The 23,561-nt window shown below is 40.3% G+C and overlaps 12 protein-coding genes across 12 annotated transcripts; 8 read left to right on the top strand and 4 right to left on the bottom strand.

Moving 5' to 3' along the window:
- Positions 1-328: 328 nt before the first annotated feature.
- NEHOM01_1316 (uncharacterized protein) lies at positions 329-2,896 on the top strand (the record flags this gene model as incomplete). Its single annotated transcript, XM_051490194.1, has 1 exon — positions 329-2,896. The coding sequence occupies one exon, from the start codon at positions 329-331 to the stop codon at positions 2,894-2,896; it is 2,568 nt and encodes an 855-aa protein (XP_051346154.1).
- Positions 2,897-3,084: 188 nt separating this feature from the next.
- Positions 3,085-3,501, bottom strand: NEHOM01_1315 (uncharacterized protein; the record flags this gene model as incomplete). The annotated part of the gene is made up of 1 exon (XM_051490193.1): positions 3,085-3,501. One exon carries the CDS (start codon positions 3,499-3,501, stop codon positions 3,085-3,087), a length of 417 nt encoding a protein of 138 aa, XP_051346153.1.
- Positions 3,502-3,517: 16 nt separating this feature from the next.
- On the top strand, positions 3,518-3,895 carry NEHOM01_1314 (uncharacterized protein; the record flags this gene model as incomplete). Its single annotated transcript, XM_051490192.1, has 1 exon — positions 3,518-3,895. One exon carries the CDS (start codon positions 3,518-3,520, stop codon positions 3,893-3,895), a length of 378 nt encoding a protein of 125 aa, XP_051346152.1.
- Positions 3,896-4,381: 486 nt separating this feature from the next.
- Positions 4,382-5,080, top strand: NEHOM01_1313 (uncharacterized protein; the record flags this gene model as incomplete). Its single annotated transcript, XM_051490191.1, has 1 exon — positions 4,382-5,080. One exon carries the CDS (start codon positions 4,382-4,384, stop codon positions 5,078-5,080), a length of 699 nt encoding a protein of 232 aa, XP_051346151.1.
- An 18-nt stretch (positions 5,081-5,098) lies between these two features.
- NEHOM01_1312 (uncharacterized protein) lies at positions 5,099-7,447 on the top strand (the record flags this gene model as incomplete). Its single annotated transcript, XM_051490190.1, has 1 exon — positions 5,099-7,447. The coding sequence occupies one exon, from the start codon at positions 5,099-5,101 to the stop codon at positions 7,445-7,447; it is 2,349 nt and encodes a 782-aa protein (XP_051346150.1).
- An 858-nt stretch (positions 7,448-8,305) lies between these two features.
- On the top strand, positions 8,306-10,351 carry NEHOM01_1311 (ATP-dependent RNA helicase DDX54/DBP10; the record flags this gene model as incomplete). The annotated part of the gene is made up of 1 exon (XM_051490189.1): positions 8,306-10,351. One exon carries the CDS (start codon positions 8,306-8,308, stop codon positions 10,349-10,351), a length of 2,046 nt encoding a protein of 681 aa, XP_051346149.1.
- Positions 10,352-10,897: 546 nt separating this feature from the next.
- On the bottom strand, positions 10,898-11,458 carry NEHOM01_1310 (uncharacterized protein; the record flags this gene model as incomplete). The annotated part of the gene is made up of 1 exon (XM_051490188.1): positions 10,898-11,458. The coding sequence occupies one exon, from the start codon at positions 11,456-11,458 to the stop codon at positions 10,898-10,900; it is 561 nt and encodes a 186-aa protein (XP_051346148.1).
- A 471-nt stretch (positions 11,459-11,929) lies between these two features.
- NEHOM01_1309 (6-phosphofructokinase 1) lies at positions 11,930-14,242 on the bottom strand (the record flags this gene model as incomplete). Its single annotated transcript, XM_051490187.1, has 1 exon — positions 11,930-14,242. The coding sequence occupies one exon, from the start codon at positions 14,240-14,242 to the stop codon at positions 11,930-11,932; it is 2,313 nt and encodes a 770-aa protein (XP_051346147.1).
- Positions 14,243-16,390: 2,148 nt separating this feature from the next.
- NEHOM01_1308 (uncharacterized protein) lies at positions 16,391-18,250 on the top strand (the record flags this gene model as incomplete). The annotated part of the gene is made up of 1 exon (XM_051490186.1): positions 16,391-18,250. One exon carries the CDS (start codon positions 16,391-16,393, stop codon positions 18,248-18,250), a length of 1,860 nt encoding a protein of 619 aa, XP_051346146.1.
- A 29-nt stretch (positions 18,251-18,279) lies between these two features.
- NEHOM01_1307 (uncharacterized protein) lies at positions 18,280-18,723 on the top strand (the record flags this gene model as incomplete). The annotated part of the gene is made up of 1 exon (XM_051490185.1): positions 18,280-18,723. One exon carries the CDS (start codon positions 18,280-18,282, stop codon positions 18,721-18,723), a length of 444 nt encoding a protein of 147 aa, XP_051346145.1.
- A 560-nt stretch (positions 18,724-19,283) lies between these two features.
- Positions 19,284-19,853, bottom strand: NEHOM01_1306 (uncharacterized protein; the record flags this gene model as incomplete). Its single annotated transcript, XM_051490184.1, has 1 exon — positions 19,284-19,853. One exon carries the CDS (start codon positions 19,851-19,853, stop codon positions 19,284-19,286), a length of 570 nt encoding a protein of 189 aa, XP_051346144.1.
- Positions 19,854-20,364: 511 nt separating this feature from the next.
- NEHOM01_1305 (uncharacterized protein) lies at positions 20,365-23,499 on the top strand (the record flags this gene model as incomplete). Its single annotated transcript, XM_051490183.1, has 1 exon — positions 20,365-23,499. One exon carries the CDS (start codon positions 20,365-20,367, stop codon positions 23,497-23,499), a length of 3,135 nt encoding a protein of 1,044 aa, XP_051346143.1.
- Positions 23,500-23,561: the final 62 nt, after the last annotated feature.

The following is a 23,561-nucleotide window of genomic DNA, read 5'->3' as shown; positions in this document are numbered from 1 at the left end:
TACCTTGTTGTTTTGATTGTACGTAGTTGCTGAATGATTGACAGGTTTATCTGATTGTTCTTATCATATCCCAAACTTATTCCCATCACTTACTTACTACTAGCCTAAATACTAACCTAATCAAGACTAACTTAATTTCAAACTAAGATTGGGTTTGGCTTGTAAAGTGGTCATAACGTGCCTGTAAAGTCGTTTTACAACGAGTAAAGTTAATATAATGTGCATCTCATGATCTAAGACCTTAATCAAGCCTTGATTGCTTGTTAAAAGAGGCAAATTGATAAGAAATTGGCTAGTATTGGTGAAAATTTTAGCACCAATTTACAATATGAAACAAGTCCAAAATCGGGATACACAAATGTTGTTAGAATATTTAGTAGTTAACAAACGATTACCCGAAGACAAAACCCAGTACAGGAAAAGACAGTTGGTTCGCGATCAAGGTAGATCTAAAAGAGCAAGATACTTAAAAGAGGTAGCTATTGGGTATCATAAATTAATGAGTAATAGTCCAATCTATACTAATCTGGTTCCAGCTAGTAATCTTGGGTTTTTTGACCAAGAATGGCTCACTAAAGTCCAAGAAATGGAAAAGAAAACCCGCGGTCATACTGAAAGGTTTCGATGGGACATGCTTTGGGAAATGCTCCCTCTTTGTATTAGAGATTATTTAGGACACGAAAGTCTGATTGATGTTCGTGTCAAAGAGATCATTAAGTTTTTTGTGGTTCGTAATGATCATATCAAACACGAAGTTGAAAGTAGATACGGATTGCCCAAACGAGATTTAGGTCAGTACTTGTTTTTTGGAGATTTGGTTGATGATCTGCAACAACAGGTAGAACAACTGCACTTTGCCCTGGGCAATGAGTCTCTAAGACTGCTTATTTTTAGAAAGGAGTTGTTAGCTACAATGAAAAGCTCCCTGTGGTACAAACTAGATAAGTGTGGCCAGTTGTGTTTACATTATTATGACTTGGATAAATGGGGGCACAATCTTGAATTTGTGGAAGATGGAATTCTAGAGAACTTTACATTCGAAAGCATAGTTTCTTCCATTGTTTGGCCTAAGTTAGATATACAGTTAGAACTATTAGAAACGGGCCAAGTGTTAGGCGCCACAAAAGTAGTGAGGGCTACGGTTGATGCTAATATTCAGAAGAGCCTCATTAGTCGAGGTCTTGTTAATGATCTAATGCTCAGGGCTGGAATAGAACCCAAAGGGTACTTCTTTCCACCCCATGATATGAAGACTTGGTCGCGCATTGTTTGCGGCAACCAGCCCCATATCAAAACCCTGCCTCAGTATCCTCTTGAATGTAACATTGTGGAGACAAGTGAAGAGATACTGATCCTTAGTGAGCAGTGGTTTCATGAAGGCTACAACATCAGAATACAACAGGATCTGCTCCACAGTCAAACAGTTGATGCTTCAAATGAGCCGCATCTTGAATCAGATGACCAACTTTGCCAAGTACACAACCAGCCTAGCGATTCAGATATTAACCACGATCAAATGGCTCTTCGTGTACTAACTCAGTTACGCAACCAAATTAAAGCCCAGCACCAAGCCGATATCATACATAAATTTACTCCCAATCCAGTTTTCAGCCATACTGCCTTGGAGCTAACCACAATTAACAATGCCCGCAATATTGTTGGCGAACCAGCTAGTTTTACCGACAAGTCCCTGGCGGCTGCCAAGACTATCCTAACCCAGTTGATCAAAAAAGGTATTATCAAACAGGCGCCCAGTCAAACAGGATTTTCAACGGCCTACTTAATCAACAACGAAATACTCATTGATTATTGGGAGACCAATCGAGGCATTTACGATAAGGCGCCCATGCTCCCAGACCAACTCCAACGCCTGGCTAATATTCCGCCCAGCTCTTACTTTTCCCAAATATGTCTCTGTCCCGGACACTACCAAATCAATCTTGATAAAAAGTCCGCACCTCTAACTGCTTTTTCTTTTGATAGCAAAACAATCTATCACTGGCAAAAAGTCCCTTTTGGAATCAAAAACTTCGCCACTGAGTTCTACCACCAAACAGAACAACTCTTCCAACAAAACCCCATCCCCCAAGTAGTCCATATTATGAACACTTTCATTGTCTTCAGTAATACCTGGCAAGAAAATGCCGTTCAAGTCTCTAAACTACTTAAGTTTCTCAAAGCCAAACATCTCAAAATAGATCCACTCGCCACTAAACTTCTTATTCCTCAAATCGAGTGTGTTGGACACATCCTTAGCCAGCAAAACCACAGCCCCAACCACAAACGAGCCAGTATCTTTTCTACTATCTACCGCCAATCTGCCTTCAGTTTCCATACGCCACTCATCCATCTTATCCGGCATATTCAAGAGTTCTACATCCCAGACCTCTACAAACGATCAGATCTAGCCGATCTAGATGAAAAGATCCTTGATCTCCACCATAACCCCCAACATTACATCAGCAAAAAACACGATCTCTACCTTAAATCCGCTCTCCATACTATCATCATTGATATTCTCCAAAACAAATTCCAAACCAACCGACCTTTCCAGCTCTACACCGATGCCAGTAATGTCGGTATTGGTGCCGCCCTTATTCAAGATAAGAAAATCATCGGTGTCTTTGCCAAACCCCTCAGCCACAAAGAAAAGCTCTTCAACATCCAAGAACGCGAATTCCTCGCCATTGTCCAGTCCGTCAAGTACTTCAAAGACATTATCGCCCTCTCTCCAACCTATGTCTTCACCGACAATCTCGCCAATACCGTCAGTAGCAACACCAAACTCGATCGCATCAAGCAATGGCGACTCCATCTCCAAGCCTTCCATCTTGAAATTAGCTACATCAAAGGCAAGGAAAACCTTCTGGCCGACTTCCTTTCCCGTATCCACTAACCAACTACACCCCAACCCAACTAGCCCAATACTAACCCAACTCATATCTAAATAACACCAAATACAACACAAAATAGAATGCCTCATTTACTTATATCACCAACTATCCCTCTATCTAGCAACCACTAAATACATATCAACACCACCTCAACTCACCCCACCCCACCCCAACACAACTCAACACAATACTACAATTCAGACATTTCATCAACCAAACCATCAACTTGATTCTTAAGCAAAGGCAACTCCAACTCAAACTCTTCAATCTTCTTCTTCAACAACTCATCCAATTCCCGACTCTCCTGTAACAACCGCTCAATCTTACCCTCATCAACTGGCATTTGCTCTAAAGCACTAACCCGACTAAGCACTCTTTCTTTAGTCACATTAAACTGCCCAATGATTTCCTGAATGTTGTTCTCCAATCTTAATACTTCATCTGGACTAGCTTCCTGCTCACTACTAGCCACAGGAGAGTCTCTTTGGACAATTCCCAAGCCACTGTAAAACAATGTTAAAAGTCGGTAGATATCAACTTGAATCTCGTCTAAATAAAGCAAAGGACTCTTATCTGACTCGGACATCGCTATTTTAGCACTCCCCATCTACAAAATTTTGTTCATGACCGAGAGTAGCACGCTTTACTGCCCCAAATGTGGGTTTCCCACCGAATATTGTGAATATTCAAGTGTTTGTAATGGCCAGAAAAAAGAGGCTCCAATTAAGGAAGAAGTCAAGATAGTAGTTACTACTAAACGAGTATCAGGGAATAAGAAGGTTACACTCGTACGTAATCTCCATTTATTGATTGGTAGTGCTGGTTTGAAAGAGATAGCTAAAAAATGCTCTAAAACCATTGCATGTGGCTCAAGTATTATTAAGAACGGCAATGGCACAGAAGATATTACTATTCAGACTTCAGAAGATCTTAAGGTTATTGCTATTTTGATTAAGAATGGGATTCCTAAAGAAAGAATTGAGCGACTAACCAAAGCCTAGTAGATAAATAACAATATTCGTATGTGTTTTTATTTCCTTTTATGGTAATTTTAATGATAACCACATTGAGTTGGTATTGAGTTGAGTTGTGTTGGTATTGGGTGGAGTGGGGTGGAGTTAAGTTGAGTTGGTGTTGATTTGGGTGGTGTTGCCATTCTGGAAATAAACAAATGGAGTAGATCTTTAATTGAACTGGTTGTAATGAGTTGTGTTGGATTGAGTTAGTGTTGGATTGGGTTGTGTTGAGATTTGGATTGTGTTGTGTTGGATTGAGTTGTAATGGGATTTGGAATATGTAATAGATGTATGTTAGTGGCCAATTTATTTAAATGGGGTGCTATGGATTATTTCCCTGCATATCATAACTTAAGATAAGATAAGATTGAAATTGGGTTAGAAAATGGAATGGCATAACTTAAGTAGTGGCCAAGCCAATCAGATCAGAATGACGGGGTAGTATTAGAAATTTCTTTTTGGCCGCCCCTTATGCTTGCGGTTCTGGCTACTTTAATGGCTTATCTACAAGTTGGGATGAATGTTAAGGCACAAGTAGTGACCGGTTTGGGTGGTAGTTTACTGGGTGCTGTTTACGCACTATCTTATCTCTATCGTAATCGACCAATCATTGGCTCTTTACTATCTGTAATCGTGTTAGCTATGATTTGGTTTATCTATGGAGCAGTAGAAAGAGTCTTTAGTTATAACTTAGTGGATACAATTATCTTTATGTTGGCTACTAATGCCAGACCTTTGAAAAGTATTACAGCTTATGCTGAGAGTGTAAGAACAAATTCACCCAATCGCGCCAAGCAAGAGATGGGCAAAAACATGCCAGCGATAAGATCAAGTTATTGGCGAGTCGTAGATAAACTATCCTTTGAACAGTCTTTAGAAGAAATGATCTGTCGGATGATTCTTATGGCCGGTTTAGTCTTACTAGGCCAGAGTTGCGGACTCGGCTTTGATACTCCCTGGTTCAGACCTGTCATGAGCTGGACAACTCTAAGCCTACTTATTGGCAAAGTTTCTTTATTCGTACTGTTCTCCTATGGATGTAGATGGATTGAATCTGAACTTACAGGTGGTCACAGACCCGGAGCTATGAATCGAGATATGACGCAATTCTGGCAAAAATTACTATATATGGTAATAATAAGCAAGATGGCCTGTAAAACTATAAAATAGCAAATTTATTAAATATTTATGGACTTAGGCATACTAAACAAACACATTCTATCTAATCGAGCCGATTTAGTTTTTGGAGAGGAGTTTGAAACTCTTTGTCGTGATTTGATTGATTCAAAAGTTAGTGAAAAGTCAAAGATAGCCCTTGCTGGTAAATATTTTGGTCAAGATAAAGAAAATGAGTATCTTAGAATTAGAGAACTAATCTGTCCCCGTACTGTTGAAGAGATATCTTTATTTAACAACCAAGAAATAACTGCTAATCTTATCAAATTTGTGAAAACTCAAGATAGTACTTGCTTACAACGAGCTAAACACCTCTCAACCAAGACCGATTTGTTTCCCATGACCAGGACTCTTCTACTTCTGGCCCAGGAAAGTCCAGCAGAAGAAGTCTTACAAGAAGGGTACAAGTTAAGTCGCAGTTGCCAGCACTCGACATACTTAAAGGCCATTGTTTTTCTACAAGCCCGGCAGTACGAACAAGCCCTATCAGTAATTGAACGACTGCCCAAAACACCAGAATCACTGCTCCTGAAAATCCGAGTAAGTACTGCCTTGCATAAACCCGATGGCCAAACTCTATACCAGGAAATGTGCCAGTTACTGCAAGTAAGAGAAAAAGAGATAGCTGAACTAGATAGTTGTGAAAATTCAAAAGCCAGGGAATTAGCCCAAATTGTTTATCTTAAAACCCATGCAGAACGTTTACTGGGCCAGGGACCAGGTATTGGACCCGATGCTATTCTTCATGAAATCAAAGAGTCCCTAGCTGCCAAAACCAGTGATAGATTAGCTAGTGCTGAAGATCTGATCAAAAACAATACTCAAAATGGGACCACTAACTTACAGATGATGCAAAATTCCAAGAAACTATTCTTATCAGTAGAACTCCTTCGTGCCGAAACACTCCTAGATCGCAAGAGGTACAGTGAAGCCCAAGCCTTAGCCCAGCGCCTGAAGAAAGAGAGTTCGAATGAAAATCCCAGTATTAATGAACGAATCGGTCTAGTTCTAGTCCAAACACATCTTCATCTCAAAAACCTTGCCGAGATGGATACTCCCTGGATAGTCAATGCCTTATCAGCTCGAGAAAGATCGCAAAAAGATCTTGGCCTTGCCGATCTAATCGAACTAATCAAGCGCAAACAGCCAGAACCACTAGTTTTTGCCCCTTCCGCCCTAGTCTGGACCAAGAAAATGATAGATCTAACCGATTCGTCTTTGGTTTGGCGTACAGAGATAAACAAGAGCAGATACTGGTCCCGACTCGGTAATATCTACTTTGCCCAGAAAAGACTAGATCTGGCCAAGAGTGCCTACCAAAAGGCATTACAATTTGCTACTGAAGATGAAGATACCCAGGCAGCCCAAGAAAACTTGGATACACTTACTGCCTGGGCAAATAGACCCGAACTCCCCCTCAGTAACTTCCCAGAATGTCTTGCCCTAACTACTCTTCTCCAAACCAAGTGCACTTCGCAATCAGAGTATATTGAACGACTAACTAGTACAGCAACTCCGACTGAAGCAGTTGGTCATCTTGAAACGGCTATCAAAATACTTAATACTCCACCAGCTGCTCCCAATACGGCTTTAGCTGAACGTCTTACTAATCTTATTTCTATCTGTTCTCTTATCAAGCACAAAAAACCACTTCTTACTACTAGTGAGATTCTGAACAGTTCTATTTCGGTCATTTATAACCACTTACTTTTCTGGCACATGGAACAGCAACCTATTGATATAGATGTTGTTCACCAGGCTATTTACTACTTCCTTTCTGAGTATAGCACACCGGCTCAGACTTTACTGGCTAAAAAGGCCATCTTCATTGCCTTAAGCCACTTTGCCAGTCATGGCAACTCCTTACGAGTTAAAGAAGTACTGGCTAGAACTGAGCACTGTTTAAAGCAACCAGAAGATCTTATCTTGATCAAAGATATCCAAACTACCCTTAATGAAGTCAATCCAGATCTTCCTTCTCCCGAGCTTAATAATGCACCTTCAGTAACTAGTTCCTGTCCTACTCCTAGTACACCGCCTACTTCTGTGCCTCTGACCACTAATACTCCACCAGAAACTCTTTCACAACAAACAGCCTCAGATCAGTCTCTTTCGCAAAAACGAGATGAAATCATGCGCATGCTTATGGAAATGCAAGATAAGAAGCCTTCCAAAAAACCAGCTAAGAAGAAGAGCACTACCGAAGGTCCAACTCCCAAACGCAAAAAACCAACCCCCACACCTCCACCCGAAGATCCACCCACCACTCTTCCACCACCTCTTCCCCAGGATAAGCCCCAAACCCCAGCCCCAATCAAGAAGAAGTCCAAGTCCGTCCTCTCCAGTGATGAAGATGATTAGCGTAGTATATAATAAAGTACCATTTACTAGAGTGCATTATGTTGAGTTGAGTTGAGTTTAGTATTACATTATGGTGAGTTGAGTTGAGTTTAGTAGTATGTTGAGTTGAGTTGAGTTGAGTTTAGTATTGCACTATGGTGAGTTTAGTATTATGTTGGCATACCAAAATGGTTGCTATTTCATAGACACATACTAATATTGCTTTGCAGCCCCCACCAACTCTATACTATACCAACTATATACTATACCAATTATATACTAAACCAACTCTATTTATTCAACTCCCAAATTTAGTCCTACCTCCTCACTCAACCTACTCCCATCTAAACCCACTCAACATAGCATAGCATACTACATCCCACCCAACTCAATACTTAACTCATCACTACTTAACTCACTACAAACCCAACTCACTACTAACTCAACATAATCCAAATCAACAAATGTCTTATTTTTTATCACCCCTAGTCCTTACATATTAGCTATTAATAGTCAAGGACTCTGTTCCTGCAATCATCACATGGCATGTATACTCTACAATAAAGATTGTATGTTTATACTTGCCTTTTTAATACTAACCCAATGAAGTCTTTTTGATAATTAACGGGTATGATAGATTGCGGCCGTTCTCTACTAGTATTTTAAAGTCTTAATCTTCGGAATGGCTTGTACTAGTATGGCAAGGGAACATTCATTTTTAATTTCTTTATTACCAAATCGGGTAATATTTATCTAAATTCAAAATATTACCAACTCACTAGTCATTCTAACTACTTAATACCCTCTATAAACCTTAATACCCCATTTTTAACCCGCTATCTCATCAAATACTTATCCGAATTCGGAATTTTTTTGCCCATGGACTTTGGTATACATCTTGAAACTCAACAGAAAGAATCAGTTACATTCAAAGGCATGAATATTCCTAGAGAAATCTTAGGGAATATTCGTTACCCAATTGCTACTCCAATTCAACGCAAAGTTATCCCCAAATTACTTACTGGTGAAGATTTAATTGCCGTATCTAGAACTGGAAGTGGTAAAACTTATGCTTACGTCATCCCCATTCTCATGCGACTACTGGCTGAACGCGAGGCCAAAAGTATCTATACAAAGGCTAAAGCTATTATTATTGTTCCTACTTATGAACTAGCTACTCAAGTCTTTAGTGTCTTCCAGGAACTCAGTAAGAATGGAGTTCATCCTGGTCTTTTTACTGGTATTGGTAGTTTAGCCCATTCCTTTAACTATTTAGTGGTTGGTCAATTTGAGGTGGCAATTTGTACGCCAGGCCGATTAGAGCATTTACTTAATGAAGTATCACAGGCGGAAAGGAACAAGCCTATCTTTTTAAAGATAGATGATAAGGGGGCTAAACGAGAAGTAAGTATTACAGATCAACAATTATTAGATAAGATAAGTAGACCGGATATTGTAGTTATTGATGAAATGGATCGAATTTTTGAAGATAAGAGTCTTTCCTTATCTTTAGAACGTATTTTAGAATATCTTAAAGACTCGCCACAATTTGCGTTATTCAGTGCTACCCACCATAAGGGCAACACGCAGATCCAAACTATTTTAGGACGGCCAAACATGGAGTTGATTGAGATTTTAGGAGGTGTCTCTGATCATTTAGAACAAGGCCGATTAACTATCAATAACTTCTTAGTACAAGAAGATCTTAAGTTTTCTTTACTCTTATCTTTACTTAAGAAGCTAGATGGTCAAAAGATTCTTGTCTTTGTTAGTACTTGTAAACGAGCAACTATTATATCTGAAGCTTTGAAGTCAACTGGGATTGCGCAGGGGACTTTAAGCTCTTTAGAAGCAGAAGAATCACGTGATCAAGTTATGACCGCTTTTAAAGATAATCAAATTTCAGTTTTGATTTCAACTGATGTTGGTTGTCGTGGCCTGGATATTAAAGGAATTGGAGCTATTATTGAGTACGACTATGCCCCTAACCGGAGTACAGCTGTACATCGAGTCGGACGTATGAATCGAGGTAAGGCCGAGCAAGGAACTCTTTTCTCTTTTATCCGTAAGGCCGATATTGCGACTTACTTGGCCTTTCTTAATCATATCTACTCGGAAAAGCCAAGAGATCCTTCTAGATTATCGCGGTTGTGTTTTGCTTCTACTTCATGCATTCATAATTCACAACATACAACTTGTTCTTATCTAGGAATGGGAACTGTACCTCCCTCAGTTTATAGTGCTAGTCAAGCTTTAGCCCAGGCTTTACTAGCTAAAGATCCCTCCTTTGCTACTTCTTACCAGAAGTTCACTAAGACTAATCCTCCGGCGCCTATTGATCCCCAATGGGTTGTTTCTGTCATTAATGCCTCTACTCTACCTATTCATCCTTACTTTGGCACTCACTCTACCGATGCCATGGCTGCGGCCGTGCATACTTATAAACCCCGGGCTTCTTTAGCCACCCATACGCCGGGTCCCAATCGCCGGACTATTCGTCTTCAAGCCCGACCCAATCCAGTCAAACCCAAAGTTGTACCCCGTGCCGCCCAATCTACTTCTGCCGATAAGTTCAAAGACCCGTCCTTCATTCCCTATGAGAATATCAAGTCCAGCACTTTTATTACTACTGAAGATAAGCCCGATCGTACTACTCAGCACCAAGACAGAGCTAGACAACTATCCAAACCCCCTGGCCAACTCTTTACGGAATGGAAGAAAGATAACCGCGACCGATTATGCAAAGGCTTCTTACTTAAACGGCCTTCAGCCGAAGAAGAGCCCACTCCTACTCCCGGGCCAAAACCGCGTCGTTCCGATGGTGAGACTCATTCCGTGCGCAAAGTCCAAGAACTACGTGAAGCCCGTGAAAAGGCCCACCAAGAACGACGACTCAAGGTCCAAAAGAAGCGCAAAACAAGATAGGTATAATAAACTAGATCTACATAATTGAGTTAGTATTGTGTTGTGTTATGTTTAGTTAAGATTTAGTTAAGATTTGGTTGAGTTGCGTTGTGTTATGTTATGTTTAGATAAGATTTAGTTGTATTTAGATAAGACTTAGTTGTACTTTGGACTTGATAACTTCAATTATACCAACTATTCTATTAAGTAAGTCACCCAGCAATACAATAAGTAAGTCAACTAAACCCAAACCAACCCAATACTAAACCCAACTAAGTAACTAACTAAGTACTAACTAAGTACCAACTAAATCGTAAACTTAAACTAAACCCAAATAGTAATCAGTATTTATTCTGAATAGTGGCAGGTCCTATAGCCCAATGGTTAAGGCGTCGGTCTACGGAGCCGAAGATTCGGGGTTCGAGTCCCCGTAGGATCACTTCTTTTGTTAACTAAACTACTACGGCTTAAACAACCCCTAACCACCCCAATCCCACCAGTAAGCAACTCAGCCTTAACCCAAGTCGCCTACCCTAAATCTCCCTTCTGCTTATCTTATCTCTCCTCCTACTCAAAGTTCTCTGCTGCCTCCCAATTCTCATCACTGGCCTCTCGAGCTTTCGTCTTAAAGACTTCCTTCTCCTCCTCTGATAAGTTGTGCCACTTCTTAGAGATAATCTGAGATATCTCCTTGAAACTCATGGGCTCACTTGCACTGCCATCTTCCTTACCCTTACTCATCTTAGCCCTCTCTTCCCTGACAAAGAGATTGTAGCCTGAGGGCTTACGGGTGACTTTGCCTTTGGTCTCTTGCTTCATATTGCGTTTGAGCTGTTCGTTCTGCTCCATTACTTCCTTGTACTCGTCGGTCTTCTTGTACTCGGCTATCTCTTGCTTGTACTTCTCTAGTTCAGACTTGTACATGGCTGAGTATCTTTGTTTCTTATCTTGGTCCAGTTCAGCCCATCTTCGGCTTAATATAAGGGTTTGGTCCTTTACTGATAGCCCAGGCTCTAAGTGTTTACGTTCATCTTTTAAAAACATGAAGTATTCAGTAGTTGGTTTTTTTGGCTCATTTTTGCCTCTGACTTTCTTGAGCTTCCTTTTAGATAGCTTTTCAGTAGGCATGGTCTAAAAAAATTGCGCAAATTAATATAGCAAAAACCCGCCAATTAGTTAGGTTTAGCTTGTATATTTGCGTAAGGGACTTTATGCACGATTGTTTTGATTTTTTTAAGAAATAAAGATAAGACTGAATGAAGTTATGATTTGAATTAAGTTAAATTTAAAGTAGAATAGGATTATGTTGTGATGGTATTGTGATGGTATTGTGATAGTATTGTGTGAGGTGGAGTGGGGTTAGGCATTGTTATAATGAGATAAGATTGTTATAATGAGATAAGATAAGCTAGATAGAGATTGGGTTATGTAAAGATATATACAAATGAGATATGTAAAGATATGTACAAATGAGATGTGTACAAATGAGATATGTACAAATGAGATGTGTACAAATGAGATGTGTACAAATGAGATATGTAGAAATGAGACAAGAAGGTTTATTGGTTGAATTGGAATAAATAGATGGTTGGTGTTGGGTTAGTTTAGAACGCGATAAGTTCGGGCCATTTCTAGCCAGTCGGCTTTCTTGAGACGTCTTTTGGCCGGATTGATCTCTAGCTGCGCTTGGGCAATAGGAAGGGCAGATGGAGTTTGGCCGGATAGACCGATAATTAGTAGGCCTGGGGTGGTGGTTTGGGCGGCAAAAAGGGCTAGGCGGGCGGCTTTGAGTCTATCCCCGGCAGTAGGTAAGTTGCCTTTTTGGACATGGCCTAATTGACAACTGCGTACGGAATACTTAGTACTGCCATCGGCTTCTAGGACTCGAGCTAGTGTTTCACTGCAAATACCTTTCATAGACCCATTACTGCGAATAATAAGCTGGGCACCAGATCCGGTTTCAAAATGCTTATCAAGCAGCTGGACTGAACGTCTTAGTCTTTTTAGAACACCTGTTTCCTCTGGGAAGTAACAATCAATTGCTCCGACGGCTAAAGCAGCTGCTATACTAAGATACCCACACGCCCCGCCAAACACTTCCACAATATACCCTACATTCCGATTAGCTCCAACTTTAAGATTATCACATAAGGCCGTAATTGTATCTAAAGCTGTATCTGCTCCAATAGTCGTAGCTGTACCCGGGACATTATTACTTACCGTACATGGAATAACATAGATCCGCGGACAAAGACCTTCTAACTTTTTGGCCTCAGCGACTGCATCAAGACCTCCTATTAAAATCAACGTATCGGGATGGTTGGCTTCAATGTACTCCTTAAGAAAGACAAAATCGGTCTCTTGCGTACGACGGGGTTGTCGGCGCAAGAAGTAGGGATGAGTGCTGATGTTATGTACTGTTTTGCCTTGAGTTTGTGCATGGAAGATTAAGGACTTGATTATATGCGCGGCTCCAGCTCCTAAGGCCCCAACTGTACTTACGGCAATGGCACTAGGATTGGGTGTAAGTATGGCTCCAGTTGACATCATCGCCTTATAAATATCCACAAAGCCACGACCTCGGGCTTTTTCAATATTCCCATCGATCATACCTAGAGCATGGGCAGCTGCTTGGCACTTATCTACTTGCGTGAATAAATCAACAACTCTTTCAATTCCGTTATTGATCTGTAAGGCATACGCCCCGGGAGTAGATCCTAAAGCAACTTCGGCTGCAGCTACTCCTAAGGTAGCAGCTATAACTCGATCAGCGGCACAAGGTGCTCCTCCCCGTTGTGTATGACCCAGTACGACTTGGCGGGCCTCAAGTCCTAAATCCTCAAGGGCCTTCAATACTTCTCCGGCAGTAATACGTTTGCCTGATCTGTACCGGGCCCCTTCAGCTAGGATGACATGGGCACAATGTCCGGCTTTAGCTACTGCCGTGGCTAAAGTCTTCTCCCAGCCATCGGGTTGTGGATACTCCGGTAGAAAGACGTAGGCCGCTTCCGTAGCAAAACCGGCCGTTAGAGCCAGCCAGCCACAATCACGACCCATTACTTCCAGAACAAAAGCCCGCCGGTGTGAAGCCATAGTAGGTTCAATACAATCAATTGCTTCAACAATCCGGTGCAAAGCTGAAGCTGCTCCTAATGACTCTGTTCCGGGAATGTCATTATCAATGGTCGCCGGCACAAAGACAACAGTTAACTCAGGATCGGTCTTAGCCAAAACACTTGCCCCCCGCATCGACCCATCTCCACCAATCACAATCAAAGCATCAATATTACGGGCTTTCAGGACTTTAGCCCCTTCGATGGGACCACTAGGCTCAGTAAATTTAGGCTCACGAGCCGATTGCAAGAAAGTCCCGCCTAAGTGCATGTGCTGAAAAGTAAGTTCTTCACTGAGTGGAATCATGCGATTGGCAAGTAGACCGGCAAATCCGTTCTGAATACCCATTACAGAAGCACCTGTTTTACTAGCTGCCCGAGTAATGGCCCAAATAGTTGCATTCATACCGGGTGCATCACCACCACTAGTAAGTACGGCAATAGTCTTGCGTTGTAAGGCGGGAGCAATACAAATAGTGTTACTAAGTGGATCGGCTAGTTTAATCCGGAAAGGAATATGATGGGAACGATGGGCATGGTCAGTTTCTACATCATCTTCAAGTTCGGCTGTTTCTAAGTCGTAGAGAAGATGGTCTTTATGGGCTTCGAGAATTTCGCGATGGTTTTCGGCGCGTAGATGGATGTGAGATTGCGTGACAGATACGATACGTGTTTCTGGTGTATTGCGCAATCTGAGGTACTTTTTGTGCATTGAGACTTTTAAGCCTAATGATACGTAGAAATTCCGAACTTCAGATCGCTTTACCCGAGTTGGGAAGAGAAACTCTATTTTTACCATACTCAAATTTTGATGGTCTATTTATGGTCTTTAGATAGGCTGATTGGTTTCTGAGTGGATTAGTATTGGGCTAGTCTTAAAACGAATAACTGGTTCTTGGTTTCGTAGTTTAAGATAAGGTTTAAGATAGGTTATAGTAAAATAAAAATGAGATTCAAGTCTAGCTGAGTTGTGAAATAGAAGGGTATAGTTGGATTTTTGTTTATATCTTGATGATTATGATGGTGAGTTAAGTTAAGTTGAGTTAAGTTGAGTTAAGTTGGGTTGGTGTTAGATTGAGTTGGATTAAGTTGGTGTTAGATTAGGTTGGTGTTAGATTAAGTTAAGTTGGATGTAAAAGTAGAGATAGGAAAGCAGTCTTTCAAAACTATGAAGAGTAGTTGGTTAAATAGTCAAGACAGATGGGGTTAGTAGTGGGATAAAGATACAGTTTCTTATAAAGTTATTGTTTATTTAGATAAGTAAAGTAGATACGGCATAGATAAGCAATAGTTGTGAAGTAAATAAGAAGGAGGAATTGTATTATATAACATTTATGACAGTATCTTAAAACAGTATAGTTGGCTTGGTATTAGTATTGGCCAATGGATGTTATCCATCCCATGAGTACTACACTAACCGATATGTCCATGGATTGGGTTAGGTTGGGTTGATATTAATCGATACTAACTCACTACTAACTCAATCAAAGACAAAGAAATGTATTGTATTGGGTTACTCAAATAGTAGGTGTAGTACTAATGTGGTGTTAAGATGGTATTAAGTTGATTGTCAAGAAGGTGCAACGTCTTGGATGCGTTATTTAGATTTCTCAACTAGAGACTCGCCTCTTCCATCAGACATCTAACACTCGCTTATCTCTTTGAGATCTAGATGAATTTCTATCTCGCTTTTCTTAATCTTATCTCAATATCAATATCAATATCAATCTCATAATCCATATCTATCTTATACTTGTAAATTCACTACCAACTACCAACACAACCTAATACTAACCCAATAGATGATATCAAACAATAAATACTAACTTAATACTACCCACTAATTAATGTAGGACGCCAAAAAAGAATGTTGCCAAAAAAGTCCCGATAACAAAACCGCAATAATAAATCTAATTCAATCCTAACCAAAGTCAAATTCTGAACAGAATTTATATATTTCTTATCTCAGTTTATTTCAAAATGTTAAAACTATCTGTAACTATCGATGAAATTACGGCTATAACTCAGTATTTACAAGGCAATCTTACTAAACAATCTGATGTATGTGCTCGACAATGACGCCGATTTCAAAAGAAAACCAGCAGATTTCTGGTCCTTAATAACATGCTATACTATAATAGCACTGAGAAGAAAGTGTGGGGCAATCAGTTGCTGGAGGTAGTGTCAAGATGAATTGTGGTTAAACATAGGTCAAGATCGGTTATTGCTAGGCACAGGTCAAGATCGATTATTGTTAAACACAGGCCATGGTGATCCGGTGTTAAACGCTGATATGGAGGAATTGTTGTTAAACACTGACCTGGATGACATATCCATAAGCAGCGACCAGAACAAATAAAGACGTCTTTTCTACTATTATACTAGGTTTATTCATATCTAAGAAGTCTATAATTGGGTTATAAAAGAGTATACTTTCTTTTTATAATAACCCAAAAAGGAAGAAAGATAAGAGCAAATGACGTCATCTTTCCTTTAGTTTGGTAGATGATTTCAAAATAGCCGCAAAATAGTGCGAACTTGAGTGAGTTTAGTATTTCTATGTATAATGTCCCAAATAAAGCATCTTTATTACTTTTTGTCCCACCCGCCTCGGAATCCCCAATTTCGAGCCCAAAAGTGGCGAGGTTCACTTTTGGCATAGGAAATTTTCCGGGACTTTTTTGGCGTGGGTTTTTTATGGCATCCTACAATTAATAGGGTTGATAATTCTCATGCACAACAATTAACTTAACTCAATACTTACAGTTTAATCTATACTCTTATCTACAGCCATCTCTATTTATTAACTCAACTCAACTCAACTCAACACTAAAACCACCTTAATCCTAACCTAATCCTAACCCAATACAAGACAACCAAATCTTAATCTAATACTAATCCAATCAAATCATGAGTTATTACATACGGAGTCTCTTTTTTCTTTTACATGGGAGTTCCTTCACTATTTAGATGGGTTGCTAAGAAATATCCCGATTGTATCTATAATGTTGGCCAGGAAGAAGTAGATAACTTGTACCTAGATTTAAATGGGATTATTCATCCGTGTTGTCATCCGACTAATAAGGAAGCTCCAACGACTGAAGATGGCATGTTTAGAGAGATCTATAAAACAATCGATCATCTAGTGAATATAGTAAAACCACTACAACTATTATACATTGCCGTTGATGGAGTAGCACCAAGAGCTAAAATGAACCAACAAAGAGAACGTAGGTTCAAAGCAAGTGATGAAGCTCTTGCTAAACAGGAAGAATCAGGTATTGTTAGTGAGAAAGGGTTTGATTCCAATACAATTACACCCGGTACTCCTTTTATGTTTCGTTTGCACCAGTCTATTATTAGTTACATTGAAGAACGCATGGCTTGTGGAGTTGGAGCCTGGCATAAACTAGCTGTGATTTATAGTGGGTGTGACGTACCGGGAGAAGGTGAACATAAGATATACAATTTTGTCCGAGCTATTAAAGGTACTGGAGTTCGTCATGCTATTTGTGGTTTAGATGCTGATCTTATCTTTTTAAGCTTAGCTACGCATGAGCAGTCGTTTAAAGTCTTACGTGAAGATGTGTTCTGGATAGAGAAGGAGGAAAGAAGTAGGTGTGATCATTGCCGGGCTTCAGGACATAGTGCTGGTAATTGTATTCCTCCTGAGTTTCCTCCTTATATCTACTTAGACATTGAAATACTAAGGAGGTACTTGGGGAAGGAGTTTACTCGGGCGGTGCAAATGGGGGCTGATTTTGAACGAATGCTGGATGATTGGGTGTTTATGTGCTTCTTTGTAGGAAATGACTTCTTGCCTTGTATACCTTCTATGGACATCAAAGTCAATGCCATTGAAACTATAACTGAGGTATACATCAAAGAGTTACTAACTAGGCATAAGTACCTAACAGAGAATGCCCGAATCAACATCGCAGAACTAATAAACCTTATGGATATATTAGGACGTTCAGAAAGCCAATTACTTCAAGTCAAGTACAACCGTTATATTAGTATGACCAAAAGACGTGGGGAGACACCTCGACCGGAAGATGTGCAAGTTCGTTTGTTTGAAGAGGAGGGTCGGGCCTTGTACTACAAACGTAAACTTAAGGCAGAAACACCGGCTCAGATTCAGCAGGCTTGCTTGGAGTACGTCCGGGGTTTGGAATGGGTCTTGCAGTACTACCATCATGGCTGTCCTTCTTGGGGATGGTACTACCCCATGCACTTTGCCCCATTAGCCGTTGATATTGCTCAGGCACTACGGGCTAATCAGAATATTACTTTTGGGTTTAACTTAGGCCTACCTAAACGGCCTTTGGAACAGATTATGGCAGTTTTACCGCCTAGTTCGGCCGATAGTGTACCTAAAGGAATGCACCAGATCTTTGAAGACTCACCAGAGAATTATCCGACTAAAATTGAGGTCGATCGGTTTGGGAAAACAGCTGCTTGGCAAGGCGTTGTACTTCTCCCTTTTTTGGACTATGAACAACTAGTTTTACGGGTGAGACAGCATGCACTGAACTTACCCCCAGAAGAGATTTATAGGAATGTCCCAGGGCAAGACATTCTCATTCTGCCCCTAACCAATAAGTGCTACAGTGCCGCCGAGAATCTCTATGCTAACTTCGCCAAAGCCGCCGGTATCAAAATACTTAACAAATACTACAGTGGCAAGATCTATATCAATACGCATAGTAACTTACCAGGTACAAAAGGATTCTTAAAAGAAGAGAGTAAAGAGTACACTACTCGTTCTATCTCAACCCTATTCAAACCAACGTCATTGAATAACTAGTCCAATAAATGAAATTTCTTAGATTCAGTATGAGTAGCGATTCTCTATGGAATAGTGCCGATGAAGATGAAATGCAAATCATTACTCGAGAAAGCACTATTCATACTCGACAGATTGAACAGTCTCAAATAAGAGAAGCCCGTGATAAGATCATTTCCAGCACAAAAACAGTTGTTAAACAACTCTTCCAAGACCAACAAGACTTACTGGTTTTCTTTCTGGGCTACATCCGAGCCCAACTACTCAGTCCAAATTCCAATCCACCACCAAACCAGCCCAAACTCACAGAAGAGTCCATCTTAAACCATTTATACCTAGGTATTACTCGGCGACTGAAACAAGAAGATCTTACTCCCACCCAAATCAAGACCCAAATCACCAATCTAATAACCCAAATCATCAACTTACCCAGCATTCATACCGAACAAATGGTCCACTTACTAGACCAACTCAGCTACCAAAAGCAAAGATAGCTTATAATTTAAGATACAATAATATACTCATCTAATACCAACTCAATACTTAACCAATACATACTCTATTAAAGACATACCTCAATACAACATAATCGACCATTTATTTAATGTAAACGATATGATATGACGTCATACTCAAATTTTAATAATACCAGTTACTACTGAGTTAGTTTGAGTTAGGATTTGAGTTAGTATTTGATATGACGTCATACCAACCCAATCTTAACACAATCTTAACATAATACTAACATAATACCAACCCAATAAATGCTTTAGTGTGAAGAAGGAGTAGTGATTGTGTAGTAGCACTACAAATAAGATATATTTATGAGGTATTTATGATGTTATATTATATTTTAAGATAGTACAAGATAAGATACCGTAAAACAAAATAAGATATCACTAAGTCAACTCAATAACTCAACTCAATACAACTCAATACAACTCAAATACAACTCAACTCAATACAATGTAATAGTTGCCAATAAAATGGCATGATTTAGTTAATAGTAATAAGATATTATATTAGTGGCTTTGGATGCTCTAAACATTCCGATCTATAGAAAGTTCTTCTGGAATGCCTTCTTTTGCTTGGCCGGTCGAATAGGTTTGATAGGCTTGCGATTTCGACCCGATCGAGAATCATTGTTTTGACTTTCAGAACGATCTGATCCCCGTCGACTAGAAGGATTAGCATGAGGATCACGATCTTCTGGGAAGGCCATGATCTTAATAGGTTCAGAAGGAAGTGTATTAAGAACTTTAACGACTACTTTAAGGACTTCTTTGAGCTCCTTTTCATTGATTTCTCTGATATCTTCTGGAGTTCTAGCTAGTGCACTATCTAGAATGAGGGTTTTTTCATCTCGGTTAAGTCTTCTCTTCTTGACTGTAGGTTTAGATTGAGTTGTAGTAGTAGTAGTAGTAGTTGATTCAGATGTAGTAGTAGTAGTACTTAACTCGGTTGTAGTAGTGCTGGGAGATGGTTGGGTTGGGTTAGTATTGGGTCGATCTAACTTTTCGCTATCTTTAATTCGCTTTTGAATTTCCTTTTTCTTTTGCTTTCGCAATTGTTCTTTGGCGGTCCGTTGGGCAATTAGTGCGTCTAGTGAGAGTCCGAGTTGCATCATAAAAATTTTGGCTGATTGCAAGTCAGTTAGTATTGAATTGTTTAGTATTGGGGTGTTTAGGTGGTATTAAGATGGTCTTTAGATTGGGTTGGTGTTGGTATTGGTGTTGGTGTTGGTATTGGGTTGTGGTGGGTGAGGTAAGTGTTAGTATTGTGATAGTAAATGGTAGGAGATAGTTATGAAGTGGTGGGGTTGAATGGTATTGATTGGGTTGGGTTTGTTGAGTTATGCTTTACTTATTGGGTTGGTAGTAGTGAATAAGTTAATAAAGTACATGGGTTATTTAGTTGATACTTAGTTGATATTTAGTTGGTACTCAGTTGGTAGACTGTGCTAGTATATGAATTGGGTTAGTAAGAGGTTAAGTTGGAGTGGTTGGTGGGTGGATAATTAAGGTGGTTTAGAGTCTTTGGTATTATTTGGTATTATTTGGTGATGGATTATAATTGAGTGAGATTGACGGTTGACTTATAAATCTTAGTTGAGTTGGTGTTGGTTTTTTCTGATTATGTTTGAATCACGAATGATTGCCGTTAAACCTATTGATATCTGGTGGATTTGTGTGTTTAGATGGGGGTTTGGTCTTGGAGTATGCATTTTGTTTGGATTGATGAATGGTGTTTGTGGATCAGATAGTATTGATATGCGGGATTTGCCGAGTTCGGCTGAAGTGACTAAAACCTTGCGATCACTTGGATTTAACATTAGTAGGTGGGGGTCAAATTTACAGATTGAGCCTTACATTTCTAGTTATTCTCAGGATATATCTGGTACTGGTAGTTCACTACTACCTCCTCTTTATGTGGTGGATTGTTGGGAAGAGAGTTTGTGCTTTGATCTACCAAACTATCGTAGTATAGAAAAGGCGACTGCAGCTCTGGAAAAGTTAAGAGAAATCGCCTTTATTAAGACACCTGATGTGGTTGTTAATTGTACGTTGCCCAATCGTAAATGTCATCAGATCAATATACAAATTCTAACCCGGGTTGTTAATATGTTTGATTGTCTGATAATGCGACTTACCTCAAATATTGGCCGGATAGGAGATGCAGATATAGTTGAGCTCGATTCTATTGCTTGCTGGACGGAAGCACAACATACTGTTAAGCATGCTGTTTATAGATACCGTTGCCAACTCTGCTTCTCAAGTAAGGCATATGGTAAGGATCGGAATTTAATAAACCGCAGTATTGTCTTACTGCGGCCAATCTCAAGTGTTTGTCTGCGGAAGAGCCAATACCAAAACACGTCGTGTCTGACTGAGTTGCCTCTAAAGCCTAACTACGATCTCTTCTTTACTAATCTGCCACCCGTGGCTGAGATTGATCTTAGTATTCTTCAGCAGACTCGCTCCATATGTAGGGCGATCAAAATTATACGATCGAGTGATCTGGACATAATGATAACTGGGCTTGAGAATGCCACGGATGTTCATCCAAGACTGGTTCTGGAAGCAGACTGGATGACTCTTCGGTACCTGTGCGAGAATAACCGATCTCACATCAAAGTGCATACTATTATAAATCCGGTCGAGCCTCCATATTGTCTTCAAGCATTGCTTGTGCCTTTGCCGCCACAAACAATATCTAATCCTCGTATTGCTGCCACGATTGCAGTTGTCTCAATTGGCAAAGGAAGGCCGTGCCAATCCCTGGAATATTATGAACGGCTCTATACAAAAGAAGCCTATGCCATGTGTGGAATCACGGTTGAAGAGGTTCAGTTCAAATATGAAGTAGCTCGAGATGACTTGCATGATACTATAGATACACTTTGTCAAATCAAGGCATTACCGACTAAGGTGTTAGATGATGTTAAGGCAAAGAATATTGTATGCTGTGGCCAACAACTTAACTATTCCGACTGGTCTCTCCAAGATAAGGTTAGCATTAAACTTAACCACCATTACTTGGGACAGAGACTCGAGGAATATAAAGCAAAACATGATCTGTTCTTCTGTCAAAACATACGCTATAATACGATCGACATTCAAGGAGACCATTATGCCAGCATAAAGTACTTTCAAAAATGTCTAGACTGTCTAGATCTATTTCATAATATTACGGCCAAAACGCTTCGCATAATGGATGTGCGCTCGAATGGTCAGCTAAGTAGCCGATTTGACTTGGCCGCTCTAAGAAAAGAAGCTGCCCGCAGACCCATGCGCCAACTCAAGGTTCAAACCTTAGTGCTAGACAACGTTGATGAACGGATTATTTACAGGATTTTAGGATGTTATGTCTTTGTTGAATCAGTAGATGTCCATATTTTGAATCAGCGGTTCAAAAACCTTGCCATTGCCGAAATCCTTTCCCAACCTACAACCCATAACATCAACTCATTAGTGATCAATGACTTCTTTAAGCTAGATGAAGTCGTGCGTTATAAGAAACAGCACAAAATAAAGTCGTTCTCGTTGTTTAGATATGTAGAGGACGCAATCAAAGCTGGAAAGTCACTGCAAGACCTTGGTCTACACAAGTTGGTTTTGTCATTGAATAATGTTGATTATAGCTTATACAATGAAGTCCTGAACGACCTGCTGAGTTATGGTATTCGGCCCAGTCCTATGTCATTCGAAGCATACATGGAATGGCTGGCCAAGAACCCCAATACTAAGCTGGTGATAAGCCAAAAAGAGCTTGTTCTTGCGGACATAACATTAGAGGCCTTAAAAGCGGATCTTGCTATCTCCCAACCCCCAGACGTACCCCTACTCAATCCAGCACAGCCTAGGAATCTTCCGTCGTCTTCAGTTCCGAAACGGCCTGTTAAGAAAGTAGTCTTGCTTTTGAAAGAGACACCGCTACTTTCCGAGTCGGATTTAGTGACTATTATTCGCTGGACAGCTCACTGTTTTAAGGATGTGATTTGCTTAGAGGTAAGAAGGACTAAGATATTAGATGAAGAGCGAAATGTGGTCGCTGGCCGTGAGTACATGGTCAGGGGTTTAGGTTTACTCACAAGCATTCGCATTGAGGATGGCAACACAAAACGACCGAACATACAATATCTTGAGGTGCGGGCCCGGCCGCATAGTGGTTGTTTCCTAATGTGTTCTACCAACACTGAACCCGAGTTTACTGCAGTGACATCCGCAACAATACACCGACTTGCCATTAGTTCCGAACAGCTGGATAATCTTGCTCCCAGTGGTACATCTCTTAACAAATCTCTCCAAATGATCATAGATGATATTAAAAAGAACGGGTCCGATATTGAGTGCCCGGTTTGCTATAGGGTCCTTTATGTACCACCAGAAGAGATCAATACGGCCGAGCCAGCACCAGCATTTAGTTCAATGATTAACGCTGCTGCATTTTGTTATTTCAGGTGTGGCCACCAGGTCTGTAGCGATTGTGTAGACGGGATTAAGAACAAAACGAATGATCTATGTCCACTCTGTCGTAACAAGGATGTATGTGTGAATCTTCATCGCTTAGTTGACATTCCTCTATCTAGCTTTGTTTTTGTTGAGGACAGTGCCGAGGCCTCTGCGGCCAATCGAAAATGGCTCGAATGTATGGCATTGGGTGATGGTTATGTCTATTTGTACATCGCGCATGGCGATTTAGCTGGCCTCGCTAGTGGCCTTGCAGACGGACTAAGTTATGACGCCTCCCACAAGATCCACGTGATTTGATTTCAGTTCAATAAATCAACTAGACAAATAAGTCGTGTTATTGTGTGGTAAGATACCCTTTT

Source organism: Nematocida homosporus (assembly GCF_024244095.1).
Source record: "Nematocida homosporus strain JUm1504 chromosome Unknown 4477, whole genome shotgun sequence".
NCBI lineage: Eukaryota > Fungi > Microsporidia > Nematocida > Nematocida homosporus.
Note: the sequence above shows the minus strand (reverse complement) of the source record. Positions and strands in the feature narration are given on the sequence as shown.